At 43.6% G+C, this 13,195-nt stretch overlaps 1 protein-coding gene across 2 annotated transcripts in view; it reads left to right on the top strand.

Annotated features, from left to right (window-relative positions):
- Positions 1-13,195, top strand: part of RALB (RAS like proto-oncogene B) — a 44,021-nt gene that overhangs the window by 22,621 nt on the left and 8,205 nt on the right. For both annotated transcript variants that reach the window (XM_045479500.1, XM_045479501.1), the window contains exons 2-3: positions 1,823-1,988; positions 9,316-9,524. In XM_045479500.1, coding sequence (XP_045335456.1) covers positions 1,875-1,988; positions 9,316-9,524 — 323 coding nt within the window. In that variant the 5' untranslated portion in view covers positions 1,823-1,874. The remainder of the gene's footprint in view (positions 1-1,822; positions 1,989-9,315; positions 9,525-13,195) is intronic.

Below are 13,195 nucleotides of genomic sequence, written 5' to 3'. Positions count from 1 at the left end.
CCTGAGCTGAAGTCGGACGCTTAACCGACTGAGCCACCCAGGCGCCCCTGGAAAAAATTTTTAAATGTTAGGATGTTAATGGGGCGCCTGGGTGGCTCAGTCGGTTGGGCGTCCGACTTCGGCTCAGGTCGGGATCTCACGGTTCGTGAGTTCGAGCCCCGCGTGGGCTGACAGCTCAGAGCCTGGAACCTGCTTCAGATTCTGTGTCTCCCCCTCTTTCTCTGCTCCTCCCCCACTCATGCTCTGTCTTCCTCTCCTTCAAAAATAAATAAAAACATTAAAAAAGATTTTTTTTAACTGTTAGGATGTTCAAGTCTGCTGGAAAGGAAACCAACTTTATTAAGTTCCTAGGGGGTGCCTGGCACTGTGCTTAGGTCTCTCATCCTCAGGAGAATCCTGCAAGGCAGGTGGTGGTTGGGTTTTGCAGCTCGGAGAACTCAAATAGTTCTAAGTCTCCCAGCTCACAAATGGCAGACCCCGGCTCAGGCCCAGGAGATGCCCCAGCCTGCGTCCTTTCCTTACTCTGTGGCATATGTGAACTAGGCTTTCTCATACGAATTGGTTGAAATAAAAATTGGTACTGGAGTTACCGTTTACTATTAAATTTACATATTTGGAATACTTTATCTTCCCACAGTGCCTGGGATTCCCTCCTCTTTTTATCTCACATCTGAGGAGGTTAAACTGATTTTGATCAATGGTCATTATCGGGGAACTTAACTCATTTTATTAAAAAAATTTATTTTAATTTTTATTTTTTTTATTAAAAAATTTTTTTTTAACGTTTATTTATTGAGAGACAGAGAGAGACAGAGCATGAGCAGGGGAGGGACAGAGAGAGAGAGAGAGAGGGGAGACACAGAATCCGAAGCAGGCTGCAGGCTCTGAGCTGTCAGCACAGAGCCTGAAGTGGGGCTCGAACTCACAAACTGCAAGATCGTGACCTGAGCCGAAGTCGGCCGCTTAACCGACTGAGCCACTCAGGCGCCCCAAAACATTTTTTTTAAAGTGTATTTATTTTGAAAGAGAGAGTATGTGTGCGTGTGCGTGTGTGAGTGGGGGAGGGGCAGAGAGAGAGGGAGAGAGAATCCCAAGCAGAGCTCCACACTCAGCGCAGAGCCTGATGCAGGGCTCGAACCCATGAACCATGAGATCATGACCTGAGCTGAAATCAAGAGCCGGATGCAACCAGCTGAGCCACCCAGGGGCCCCCAGTTTAACTCATTTTAGTTCACCACTTTAAATACACTAGAAGGAAATAATTTCATTCTCTTTTTTTTAGCTCCATCGTGTGTCACAAAAGGGTACTTACTATAAAAACGGCATTTACTGATCTCCTTCCAGAGTACCTCTGTGGCCCGCGTTGGGGGCTGTGGGAGTGTGTGTATCGGGAGGCAGAGGCACAAGGGGAAGTGAGCGGTGAGAATAAAGCGGGCGAAACTGAGGTCCCTGAGTGCTGTCTGTGGCACCAGATGACTTGGGGGGGAGATCTGAAGGGTGGGACTCAGAGCTCTCTGGTCTCTCCACTTCAGAGAAGCGCCTTTGAGGATTTTTAGTGTCCGGTTGTCCTCGCCACACTCCCCAGTGATCCAGGCACTGGGTGCCATTTTTTCCCTCTCTGTCTTACTTTCTCTCTGGCTCTGCTATGGTAAATGACCTCTGGGGTTGTTGGAGGGATCGTTTCATCTCTGCCCGGCACCTAGAAGCTTTGCTTCTCTGTTGGAATGTCTGGGCTAGTCTTTCCTGGCGCACACAGACTTCATTTTCTTTCAGTTGGGTAGACATCAAACTGCCTCTGAGTCTTTGTCTTGTTCCTTGGCAGCTCTTCAACCGGGTCCTCTGGTCGTGTGTCGCGACCTTAGACAACCAGCGGGATGGCCGCAAACAAGAGTAAGAGCCAGAGCTCCCTGGCCCTTCACAAGGTGATCATGGTCGGCAGTGGAGGGGTTGGCAAGTCGGCCCTGACGCTTCAGTTCATGTACGATGAGGTAAGACATGCCGGGCGCAGACGCCTTTCTTCATCGAGTCTGCTGTCATAGTGTCCCTCCTCCAGCTGTGTTCATGTGTTCAGTGCCCCACGTGCACGGAGGATCGTGGGGCAAATCTGTGTTAACATGGTTTCCATGTAGCTTTATAGGGGGTCTAACGAGCATGAGATCTGGGCTGCTGATTTTTGGTAAGTAATTTCAACTCTGGCGGGGATGTGAGGGTCCCTGCTTTGCGTGACTTCCGGTGTTATCCTTTGAGCTTGCTTTCTGACAGGAGCAAGGGAAGAGGAGGGGCCTCTTATACTCTTATACCGTTCTGAAGAACAGGTCAGATTTAGCTTTGTGACAGTCACTTTCAGGAGGTAGTGAAAGGGAGAGCTAAGCTGTCATAAGACAATCTTTTCTCAAGTGATAGGCATCAGGTTCTCTCTAGTTCTGCCATGCAGCAAAGTAAAGCTCACACCATCCTTGCCCCACATTTATGTCCCTTAATGTGTGGATAATGGAACTGGTGCTGAGTCCAATGTGACAACACCGTTTTGATTCCCGTGGCAACAAATGTCCCTGCCTGATGGCCGTCGGTTGGTACCATGGGCAGAGTGTTCTGACCGGCGCTCACGTCACGTTCCCATGGGCGTGTGCTTTACAGGATTTCCAAAAGGAAGATACCTGTCACCACAGTTGGTGAAGATCATTATCTGATCTTCACTAGACTTGCCCTCTGTCCAACTTTTGTTGGGTGGTGTTGGAATGGCAATGGCCGTTTTTGGGATCTAGCTGAGGGAAGTTGGGTTAAGGATATATTTAGCTGGGAATTAGTGGTATCTATTTATGTGGTTTGGAGTCACTTGGGCATGTGGTTAAGTTATTACTAGCCATTTCGCTGTAGGGATGGCTTCCCGGAATATTCCCACCACCCACTCTGCTGACTCACCTGGCACTGTGATATGAGATGCAGGGCCAGGAGGTTATCGTGGTGTGAGTGTGGTCCTGTGGCACCTGGTTCTGGAAGTGTGTGGGCTGTGGAGTTCTCGAGAAACAAGGGTCGAGACGTGGAGCTAGAAACTGGTTGGGAAAGTTCTTCCAGATCTTATAGTCTCTTCCAGGGAAGTTTAAGAGAGGTTTCTTAAATTTGACAATAGTCCTAAAACTTCTATTACCAGTAGTGTCACGTCATTGTGAAGCTGAAGAAAATCCTTCTACACTTTCAATAAAAGAGAAACTTGGACCAATTATGCTAGAGGATAAGACTAAATTGTTTTTCATCCTCTATAGGAAATATTACACAATCGTTGGCCTGTATGACGAGATAATCAAAGAGGATGCAGTGAACAAACAAACCAGTTAAGAAGGTATTCTAGAGTTATGGCAGGCAGTTAATTAATAAAAAGTATGTTATTTTGCTGGATTTTGTGATATACGTGGTATTTGTATTGGTTTTCTATTGCCATGTAACAAATTACTAGAAATTTAGCAGCTTGAAACAACACATGTTTGTTATCTACAGTTTCCAGGGCTTGGGAGTCTGGCGTGGCTTAGCTGGCTGCTCTGCCCGGGGTCCCACAAGGCTGCAGTCAGAGTTGGCTGGGGCCGTGAGCCTGGCTGACGCTCGGGTCCTCTTCCAAGCTCTGGGTGCTGGCAGAGTTGGGTTTCATGCAGACGTAGGGTGGAGGCCCACAGGTCCTTGCCACCAGGCCCTTTCCATAGGTGGTTCATTCCGTGGCACCTTGCTTCTTCAAGGCCAGTAGGAGCGTCTCTGGTTAGCTAAGACAGATTCTTATATAAGGAAACATAATCATGGGTGATCTCACGATCTTTCCCACATTCTGTTGGTTAGAAGCCAATCACAGAGTCCTCTGTATTTAAAAGTGAGAGTATCATACCAGGGGCATGACTCACTGAGGGTCACCTGAGGGTATATTTGCCACAGTATTGGTCTTTTTATTTTTATTTTTTAAATGTTTATTTATTTATTTTTGAGAGAGAGAGAGAGAGAGTATGCATGAGTGGGGGAGGGGCAGAGAGAGGGAGACACAGAATCCGAAACAGGCTCCAGGCTCTGAGCTGTCAGCACAGAGCCCGACGCGGGGCTCGAACTCACGGACCGCGAGATCGTGACCTGAGCCCAAGTCGGCCGCTCAACCGATTGAGCCACCCAGGCGCCCCAATGTCTGGAGATACTTTTGAGTGTCACAACTGGAGGGCAGTGACCTAGTGGGTAGGGGCCAGCGGTGGTGCTAAACACCCTACAGCGCACAGGAGAGACCTCACAACCAAGAATTATCCATCCCAAATAGTCTTGTCAATAGCACAGCTGCTGACGCTGCGGGAGACTAGCTAGTAGGAGAGTCGAACCTGGATTTTCATTTTTATTACGTAGGTTTGTATGTGTGCGTATGGTTAAGTGGGGGTAGGGGGTGGGGAAGATGCACACAGAAGAGTTTTGTCCCTTCTTCCTCGTATCTTCAGGGAAACAAGGGAAAACTAGGCTTGATCTTAGTCTATTTTTTCATGGGCAAACATAGTTGAGGACTGGAGAGCAGCAGTTGTTGAAGAAATGGTAAAATGAGAGCAAGGAAAGAATAGAGATGGATTAATGTACGTTTGGAGAAGTCTTTAATTGATTTCTAAAGCAATGCTGTCCAGTAGGACCTTCTGCCACGATGAAAACGTTCTGTATCTGTACTGTCTGCACATGTGACTAGAGTTCCAGCAAATGTGGCTAGTGGCTACTCTATTGGACAGGAGAGTTCCAGAATCATAGTCTTGGAGCTTGAAGAGATCTTAGAGATCTTAGCAGCGATTCCCAAACTTAGCCGATCACCTTCCGAATAACATTTCTAGAGTTGAAAATGGGGACTCTCATTTTATGCGCAGCTCTCCCGGCAGTCTGATGTATGGCCAAGTGTGGTGATTCCTGCCTGAGAGATCACCTGGTCAAGCCTGATTTCACAGAAAAGGGAACAGTCCTGTGCTCCGGGATGCCAGTTACCTAAAGTCTACCCACATCCCGCATTCTTTATTCTTGGTCCAGGGCTTTAACTCAAGTTAAAATAAAAGAGCTTATATGGTGAAATTGCTATGAGGGTTGGATTATGCAAGGGGCAGTGGTCCCAGAAGTTTTTATTTTTGGCTAAGGTCTGACTTTGAGAAAAATTGGAGGGAGATCTTAATCTTTTTATCCTTGACCTAACATACTTGAAGACTTCTAAAGCTACGGACCACGTGAGGTTGGTGACCGGGGACTTTGACAGCAACCACGGCAGACTGTCAGCGGCTGGCTAAGGCAGTTTAGACACAGATCCCTGGGGAATCTGTGTGTCTTAGGCATCTGAAACTGACTCACACACCGCCCCCCAAGGCCAGGAGTGTGGATCATCTTAACAGATACCAAGACTCCAGGACTTTCTGTTTCTAATGGAAAAGTGGAAAATCAAGATTGTAGTCCATGTTCTAATAATCTGTACACTTTTCACTGACACAGAGGTATGCAGTCGCTATGAGGACATTCAGACATCCCGTGTCCAGCGAGTCTATGGACCTTTTTAACCTTGAAAGCTCAGAAACACGCACTTGAGATGCTTCATGGTGGTATTTAGAGATTTACACTGGGTGCTTGGGTTTTGGGGGCATGGATTTGTCTCTTTGGAAAGGAGTTAATAGGACACTGTTGTGAAACAGGTCAATTTTCACATTTTGTCTAGTTTAAGATAACTGCTAGTACAAATGTAAGAACCTAATACTAAAAATCTTGTCGTTTTTTTATTTGGGGGCTTAAAATCAGTACAAGGCTTTTTTTAAGGGTGTTCTTCAAAGGGCCCACTAAGTTCACACTGATAATCTCAATTCTTTTTAAACGTTTTATTTATTTTTGAGAGAGAAAGAGAGAGAGAATGAGCAGGGAAGGGGCAGAGAGAGAGGGAGACAGAGGATCTGAAGCTGGCTCACTGCTGACAGCAGAGAGCCCGATGTGGGGCTCGAACCCACGAACTGTGAGATTGTTACCTGAGCCAAAGTTGGACACTTAACCGACTGAGCCACCCAGGCGCCCCTCAATTCAATTTTTAAATTTTTAAAAATTTAAATTAGTTTCTTAAGATATAATTCATACACCATGGTATTCATCCTTTTGAAGTGTACAATTCAATGATTTTTTTTAGCATATTCACACAGGCATGCAACCATCACTATTATATAATGTTAGAACAGTTTTCTCCCTCCACAAAAGAGAGGAAAACACCCTAATATCAGCAGTCTTTCCTCATTTCTGCCTTCCCTGCTTCCACTTCGGGTTCTTGGCAACCATTTTGTTTTTATGGATTTACCTGTTCTGGACATTTCAAATAAATGGAATCGTACATTATGTGATCATTATATCAGGCTTCTTTCACGTCGTATCAGACTTTCTTTCAATGTCTTGAAAGCTCATCCGTGTTGTAACCTGCATCAGGTTTTTTCACAGAATAATATTCCATTGTCTGGATATGCTGTGTTTTGTTTATCCGTTCATCAAGTGATGGACTTTTGGATTGTTTCTACTTTTTTGCTATTTTGAGTAATGTTGCTGTGAACACATGCGCATAAATTTTTGTGTAGACTTACGTCTTAAATTCTCTTGCGTAAATATACCGAGGCCTGAAACTTGCCAGGTCATATGGTAACTCTATGTATAATATGTATAACTTTTTGAGAAGTGCAAAACTTTTTTCCATAGCAGCTGTACCATCTTATAACCCCACAAGCAACATGTGACGGTTCCGATTTCTCTGTATCCTTGCCAATGCTTGTTATTGTCTCTTTTTGATCATACATCCTAGTGAGTATGAAGCAGTATCTCGCTGTGGTTCTGATTGGCAGTTCCCTAGTGACTGATGATGTTGGGCCTTGTTTCGTGTGCCTGTTGGCCACCTGTGAAGCTCTTTGGAGAAATGTTCGTTCAGGTCTTTTGTCTATTTTTTTTTTTTTAATTTTTTCAAGATGTTTATTATTTGAGAGAGAAAGAGAGAGACAGAGAGCAAGCAGGGACAGAGAGAGAGGGAGACACAGAGTCCAGAGCAGGCTCCAGGCTCCGAGCTGCCAGCACAGAGCCTGACGTGGGGCTCAAACCCACAGACGGCGAGATCATGACTTGAGCTGAAGTCGGCCTCTTAACCGACTGAGCCACGCAGGTGCCCCTCTTTTGTCTATTTTTAAATTGGGTTATTTGTCTTTTTATTGTTGAACTTTAAGAGTGTTTTGTGTATTCTGAATATAAGTCTCCTATTAGAATTTTTTTTTTTTTAACGTTTATTTATTTTTGAGACAGAGAGAGACAGAGCATGAACGGGGGAGGGGCAGAGAGAGAGGGAGACACAGAATCCGAAGCAGGCTCCAGGCTCTGAGCCATCAGCCCAGAGCCCGACGCGGGGCTCGAACTCACGGACTGCGAGATCGTGACCTGAGCCGAAGTCGGACGCTCAACCGACTGCGCCACCCAGGCGCCCCATAAGTCTCCTATTAGATATATGATTTACAAATATTTTCTCTCATTTTATGGGTTATCTTTTCACTTTCTTGATGATGTCCTTTGAAGCATGAAAGTTTTACATTTTGATGAAGTTCAGTTTATCTACTTTTTCTTTTGTTGCCTGTGCTTTTGATGTCCTGTCTAAGAATGCATTGCCATATCCAAGGTCATAAAGATTCACACCTGTTTTCTTCTTAGAGTTTATAGTTTTAGTTTTTACAATTTGGTCTTGATCCATTTTGAGTTAATTTTTGTATGTGATATGAAGTAGGGGTCCCACTTCATTCTTTTGCATCTAGATATCTGCTTAAACCAGCACCAATTCTTTTTTTTTAATTTTTAAAAAATGTTTTATTACTTATTTTTGAAAGTGAGAGAGACAGAGCACAAGCAGGGGAGGGGCAGAAAGAGAGGGAGACACAGAATCTGAAGCAGGCTCCAGGCTCCGAGCTGTCAGCACAGAGCCTGACACAGGGCTCGAACCGTGAGATGGTGACCTGAGCTGAAGTTGGCTGCTTAACCAACTGAGCCACCCAGGCCACCCACACCAATTCTATTTTAATGGTACCTCTTTTTTATAGCTGCGTAGTATTCCATTGATGGGTGCCTGTTGTTGGGCGTTTGGGTGGTTATTGACCGTTTGCTGTTACACACAGTGCCACAGTGATCACCTTGTGTGTTGCTGTAGATTAGATTCCTAGAAGCAGGGTGGCTGGGAGATGAGCGCTTCTCCACTGCTGTTAGATGTTGCCGTGTTCATCCCCGTAAAGGCTGTGCTGTTCTCTACTCCCACCAGCCATGTGCAAGAGGGCCTTTGCCCCAGAGTATGTTGTCCGACGTTGGGTTTTTTGGCAGTCTGGTAGGTGAAAAACGGTATCTCTGTGTTGTCAATAATTTCCCTTCTCTATATTAGTGAGGATGAACATCTTTTTGTATGATTAGCATCATAGGTATGTATTTTTCTGTCAATTGTTTATGTCTGTTGCCACTTTTCCCCATTGGATTATTGATGTTTTTTTCTCCCCGTTTCTAGGAAGTGTTTAAATATAGCTCTTTGTGGTATGGGTTCAAATACTTTTTCCCTGTTTGTCCTTTGTCTTTTTTTAAATAGTGTGTTGTGCCATATGGAAGTTTAATAAGTTTTTTATGTAGTCTAATTTATCAATTTTTTCTTACATGGCTTCTGGATTTTGAGTCATAGTTAAAAAGGCCTTCCCTACTTCAAGGTAATAAAAGGATTTCACCCATGTTTTCTTCTGATACTTGATGGGCTTATTTTTTATATTTAATTTTTGACCCATTTGAAGTTTATCATGTTGGCTGTTTAATCCCCTTAGTCCCTCTTGTCAAATCACTTTTCAGATGAGTTTTATACTTCTGTCGATTGTGTGTAAGAGCTTCTGTTTCTCACCCTTACCAGTGTTTATATTATAATTTTATACTGTGAATAATATCACCAAGTGTTCTTTCTGCCTGTGCTTGGTCTCCTCATCTACAAAATTGGAATATTGGCTCTTGTCTACCCCCAAAACCAAGAGCACACTGTACATAGTGTATGTGAGCCAATTTGACAATACATTATATTAAAACCATGAAAACAAAAATAAAAACAAAAAGCAGTAGAACCGAGAGCAATAAAGAAGTGTTAAAGAAGGAGTTATTTTTTTATAGTGCCTTAAACATAGTGTGATAATTATGAATACTCAATAAATATTCAGTTGATTATAGGCCAGGTGCCCATATATTGAAATTTATTTCTTTGGCAAATTTCCTTTCCCTTAATATGTTGTTAATTACTGATAATGTTGTTTATTCCCGCAGTTTGTAGAAGACTATGAACCTACCAAAGCTGACAGTTACAGAAAGAAAGTGGTTCTTGATGGAGAAGAAGTCCAGATAGATATTCTGGACACGGCTGGACAAGAGGACTATGCAGCCATTCGAGACAACTACTTTCGCAGTGGGGAAGGTTTTCTCCTCGTGTTCTCGATCACAGAACATGAATCATTTACAGCAACTGCCGAATTCAGGTATGTGTGAAACGAAAGAGCCTCCAGCCTCCAGGAGACTTTCTGCCTGTCTTTCCCACGTGGTCAGCTTGGCAGGAATCTGGGGCTGAGCGTAATAACAGAGGGTTGGGCTTGTTATTAAGAATTCCGCTAACGGATTTTCTGGGGCTTTTTGAATCTTGGCACACGAGAGCCCCCCATTTGTTATCATCTCTTTGGACTTCCCCATTTTTATAATTTTTGAATATAAATTACCTTAAGAATCTTCAGAGGTGGCTCAGTCCATTAAGCGTCGGACTCTTGATGTCAGCTCAGGTCATGATCTCATGGTTTGTGAGATGCCCAGCGTCGGGCTCTGCACTGACAGCGTGGAGCCTGCTTGGGATTCTCTCTCTCCCTTTCTCTCTGCCCCTCCCCCACTCATGTGTGCACATGCGTGCTCTCTCTCAAAATCAATAAACATTAAAGAAAAAAAAGGAATCTTTTTTAAATTTTTTTTTTTTGAACGTTTATTCATTTATTTTTGGGACAGAGAGAGACAGAGCATGAACGGGGGAGGGGCAGAGAGAGAGGGAGATACAGAATCGGAAACAGGCTCCAGGTTCTGAGCCATCAGCCCAGAGCCCGACGCGGGGCTCGAACTCACGGACCATGAGATCGTGACCTGGCTGAAGTCGGACGCTTAACCGACTGCGCCACCCAGGTGCCCCCAAAAAAAGGAATCTTAAGAGGACGAAGCCATTCCATACACTCAAGAACTTCTAATTTTGTTTTCATATAAATCCTAAGAGACAGTGATCGATGGGTTAACTATCTTTATCCTTTTTATAATTTTGCTGGAAAAGTCATCATTTTGATCTGTTTTGAGGTTGATGAAACATTGTCAGGAGAGTGAAAGATGTCAGTTAGAGTGACCGTTTGCGGCACCTGTTAGGACTTGTAACATAGGTGAGTGAAAAGAGCCCAGCTTTAGAATCAGGCAGACCTGGGTTTGAATCCTTGCCCTGCCACCTAGCAGTTTGGGGACCCTGAGCAGGTTTACTTGGCATTGGAGATTCTGTTTCTCTGTCTGAAAGTGTACTTGTTACTTGATGAGATGAAACGAAATGATGCTTTGGGCTGTACATGTGTAAGGGCAGAAGCCACGGCCATCCTGTACCGCGCTGTGTCCCCAGGCCCTGTCACAGCGTGGGCACATGGTGCTTACACAGTGAGTAGAATATGAACCGCTGTTACTCATTTTAAGTGCAGTGGTTAAAGATGCTTGAAGTTCATTGTTACCAAGAAATTGTGAGCTGTTAGGCATAATTCTTAGAGGAATTCCGATGGGGATGGCGTCTTTCTCTTTACCCTACATGCTTGTTTTGTTTCTCTTATCTACTCCCCTTATAAACATATCTGTCCAGATGACTTTTGATTTTAAGAAGCAAATCTAGAGTCTAACAGGGAACTAAAAAGGGAAGAAAATCCATAATTTTTTTTTCCATTCTTTAGCAAGTTCTGGTCAGAAGTTAAGGGGTCAGCCAAAGGTGAAAATGAGGAAACTAAATTTCCCCCCACAAGATTTGGAAGGAAGCATCAGTGAGCCAGGGGGCCCTCAAGGGGTGAACCCAGGTAAACACAGTGGTTGTCACTTGCTGGGCTTCATAGTGTCAAGTCTTCAAAGGTGGCACGTCTAAATTCTCTGGTACTATAGTATGTGCATGGTGGCGATCAGTTAAATGACCAGGACTCTTAGGAGAAGTCCTGTGAGTTTTCAGACTTTCCCGACATGCCTAGGGTTTTCTCTATGTGGGTACAGTCGATGTATTCATAATTGTGAGTGCATCCTTGATAAAACAGGACGGATGCACACACTTCCTTATTATCTTGAATGTCCGAGCCTTTTGATTTCCCATTACCCCATGACTCGCCAAGAAAGGACGTGGTGGGCAGTGGGAGAGTCACGTCCAGAGAAGACACAGTGCCAGCCTCGTCCTGTCGCCCCACACCGCGCACACAGAGCCATGTGTTCTCAGGGATTTGGGGCAGTCTCATCTCGTCTTGGGAGGTGGGTTTCGGTCATTATGTGAGAACAGAGGTCCTTAGGAGAAAAAGGACAGATGACTACCTAAAAGAAAAAGGGAGGGCAGGTTAGCTCTTCTGACTTGAGCTCCGGACATTCAGAGAAAAGTCACGAGGCTGTCCAGGTTTCTCACGGCATCAGAAACGGAAAGTGGAAGTAGGGCATCTGAGTCTTTGTGGTTAAACTCCTTTATGCCTGTTAACAGATTTCAAACATAGCATTTCTGTATTTATGGAAAGGTCCCAACATAAAGCAAAATGTTAACATGCTCCATCTTCCTTGAAATTTGCCCTGGACAATATTCAATAAGCTCAAAAGCTAGGTTTTTTTTTTTATAAGAGACCAGAATCGGTACTTCTATTTTTGCATGAATATGTTTATTAATGAGGTCATTTTACAAACCTCTGCATGACTAATGAGCCAGAGAGCTATCAGTTTTTCTTGTCATAATTTGTGCTGATCACGTAACTTCTAAATGTAGCATGTTCTTTGACCCCTGTTAAAATGTAGGCTATAGCAAAGCTACTTAGAGGCAATTCATAAGCATCTCCTTATCTTCTTTTTCGTTTTTCTTAGAATATTTGATATCTGATACTTAAATTGACTCTAATGGAAAAATTTTTTTTTAATTTTCATTATTCTGAAACGTTACCCTGTATCATAGAGAAATCAATACAGATCCCCACAAAATACACTTTTGAGGTGGTCTATTTTGGGAATATATTAGAATGTGAAAGTAGAAATGTCTTCACTGGACCAAAATACTGGAAATGAAATATTTATTTTTTTAATATTTGGTATTGATTAGTAATTTAGGTAGCTGATAGCTTTAGGAGAGGTAAAATTTAACTGTTACAGTTAATTTTTTTTTTAAGGAGATGTTTTTGAAGTACTTTTCCACAGATATTGGATTCTTTCCTTTCCTTTCCTTTTTTTTTTTTTTTTTTTTTTTACTTTGTAGTAGAGAAATGACACACAATAAAACATGATTACTGCCTAACTTAACTGACCTCATTCCATTGCTTGTAACATTTACTATATCTAAATGGAAACTGTGGTGGGGAGAGGTGCGGGGAGTCGGGGGGGGGGCAGGTGCATATACACATACAGATGAAATCGAAACAGAAGTTTCACAAAACATACTTCATGTCATACTTGAGATCCCCTCTGATGTTTCTGCCCTGGTCTATGGTGTTCTGTTTCACTGAGGGAAAAAAACGTTACTGGTTGTGACCCATTAAACTGATTTTACGATCCACTAATAGACTGCCACCTTCTGTATGAAAAACACTGATTTCACGGCTGTTAGTGTCACAAAGAAATCATACCATGTTTTCAGGAGAATTATTACGCATTTTATGTATGAAGATACTTCTTTTAATATTTAATTAATTAATTAATTAATTATTTAGACAGAGAGCAAGGGAGGGCCAGAGAGAGAGGGGGAGAGAAAGAATCCCAAGCAGGCTCCATGCTGGCAGCTCAGAGCCTGATGCGGGGCTCAAACTCATGAACCGTGAGATCTTGACCTGAGACGAAATCAAGGGTTGGGTGCTTAACCGGCCAAGCCACCCAGGCGGCCCCTGAAGATACTTCTTTTAGCTTGTTTTTATCCCAGAGTTCCTAA

This window comes from Leopardus geoffroyi, chromosome C1 (genome assembly GCF_018350155.1).
Source record: "Leopardus geoffroyi isolate Oge1 chromosome C1, O.geoffroyi_Oge1_pat1.0, whole genome shotgun sequence".
NCBI classification, from domain to species: domain Eukaryota; kingdom Metazoa; phylum Chordata; class Mammalia; order Carnivora; family Felidae; genus Leopardus; species Leopardus geoffroyi.
Note: the sequence above shows the minus strand (reverse complement) of the source record. Positions and strands in the feature narration are given on the sequence as shown.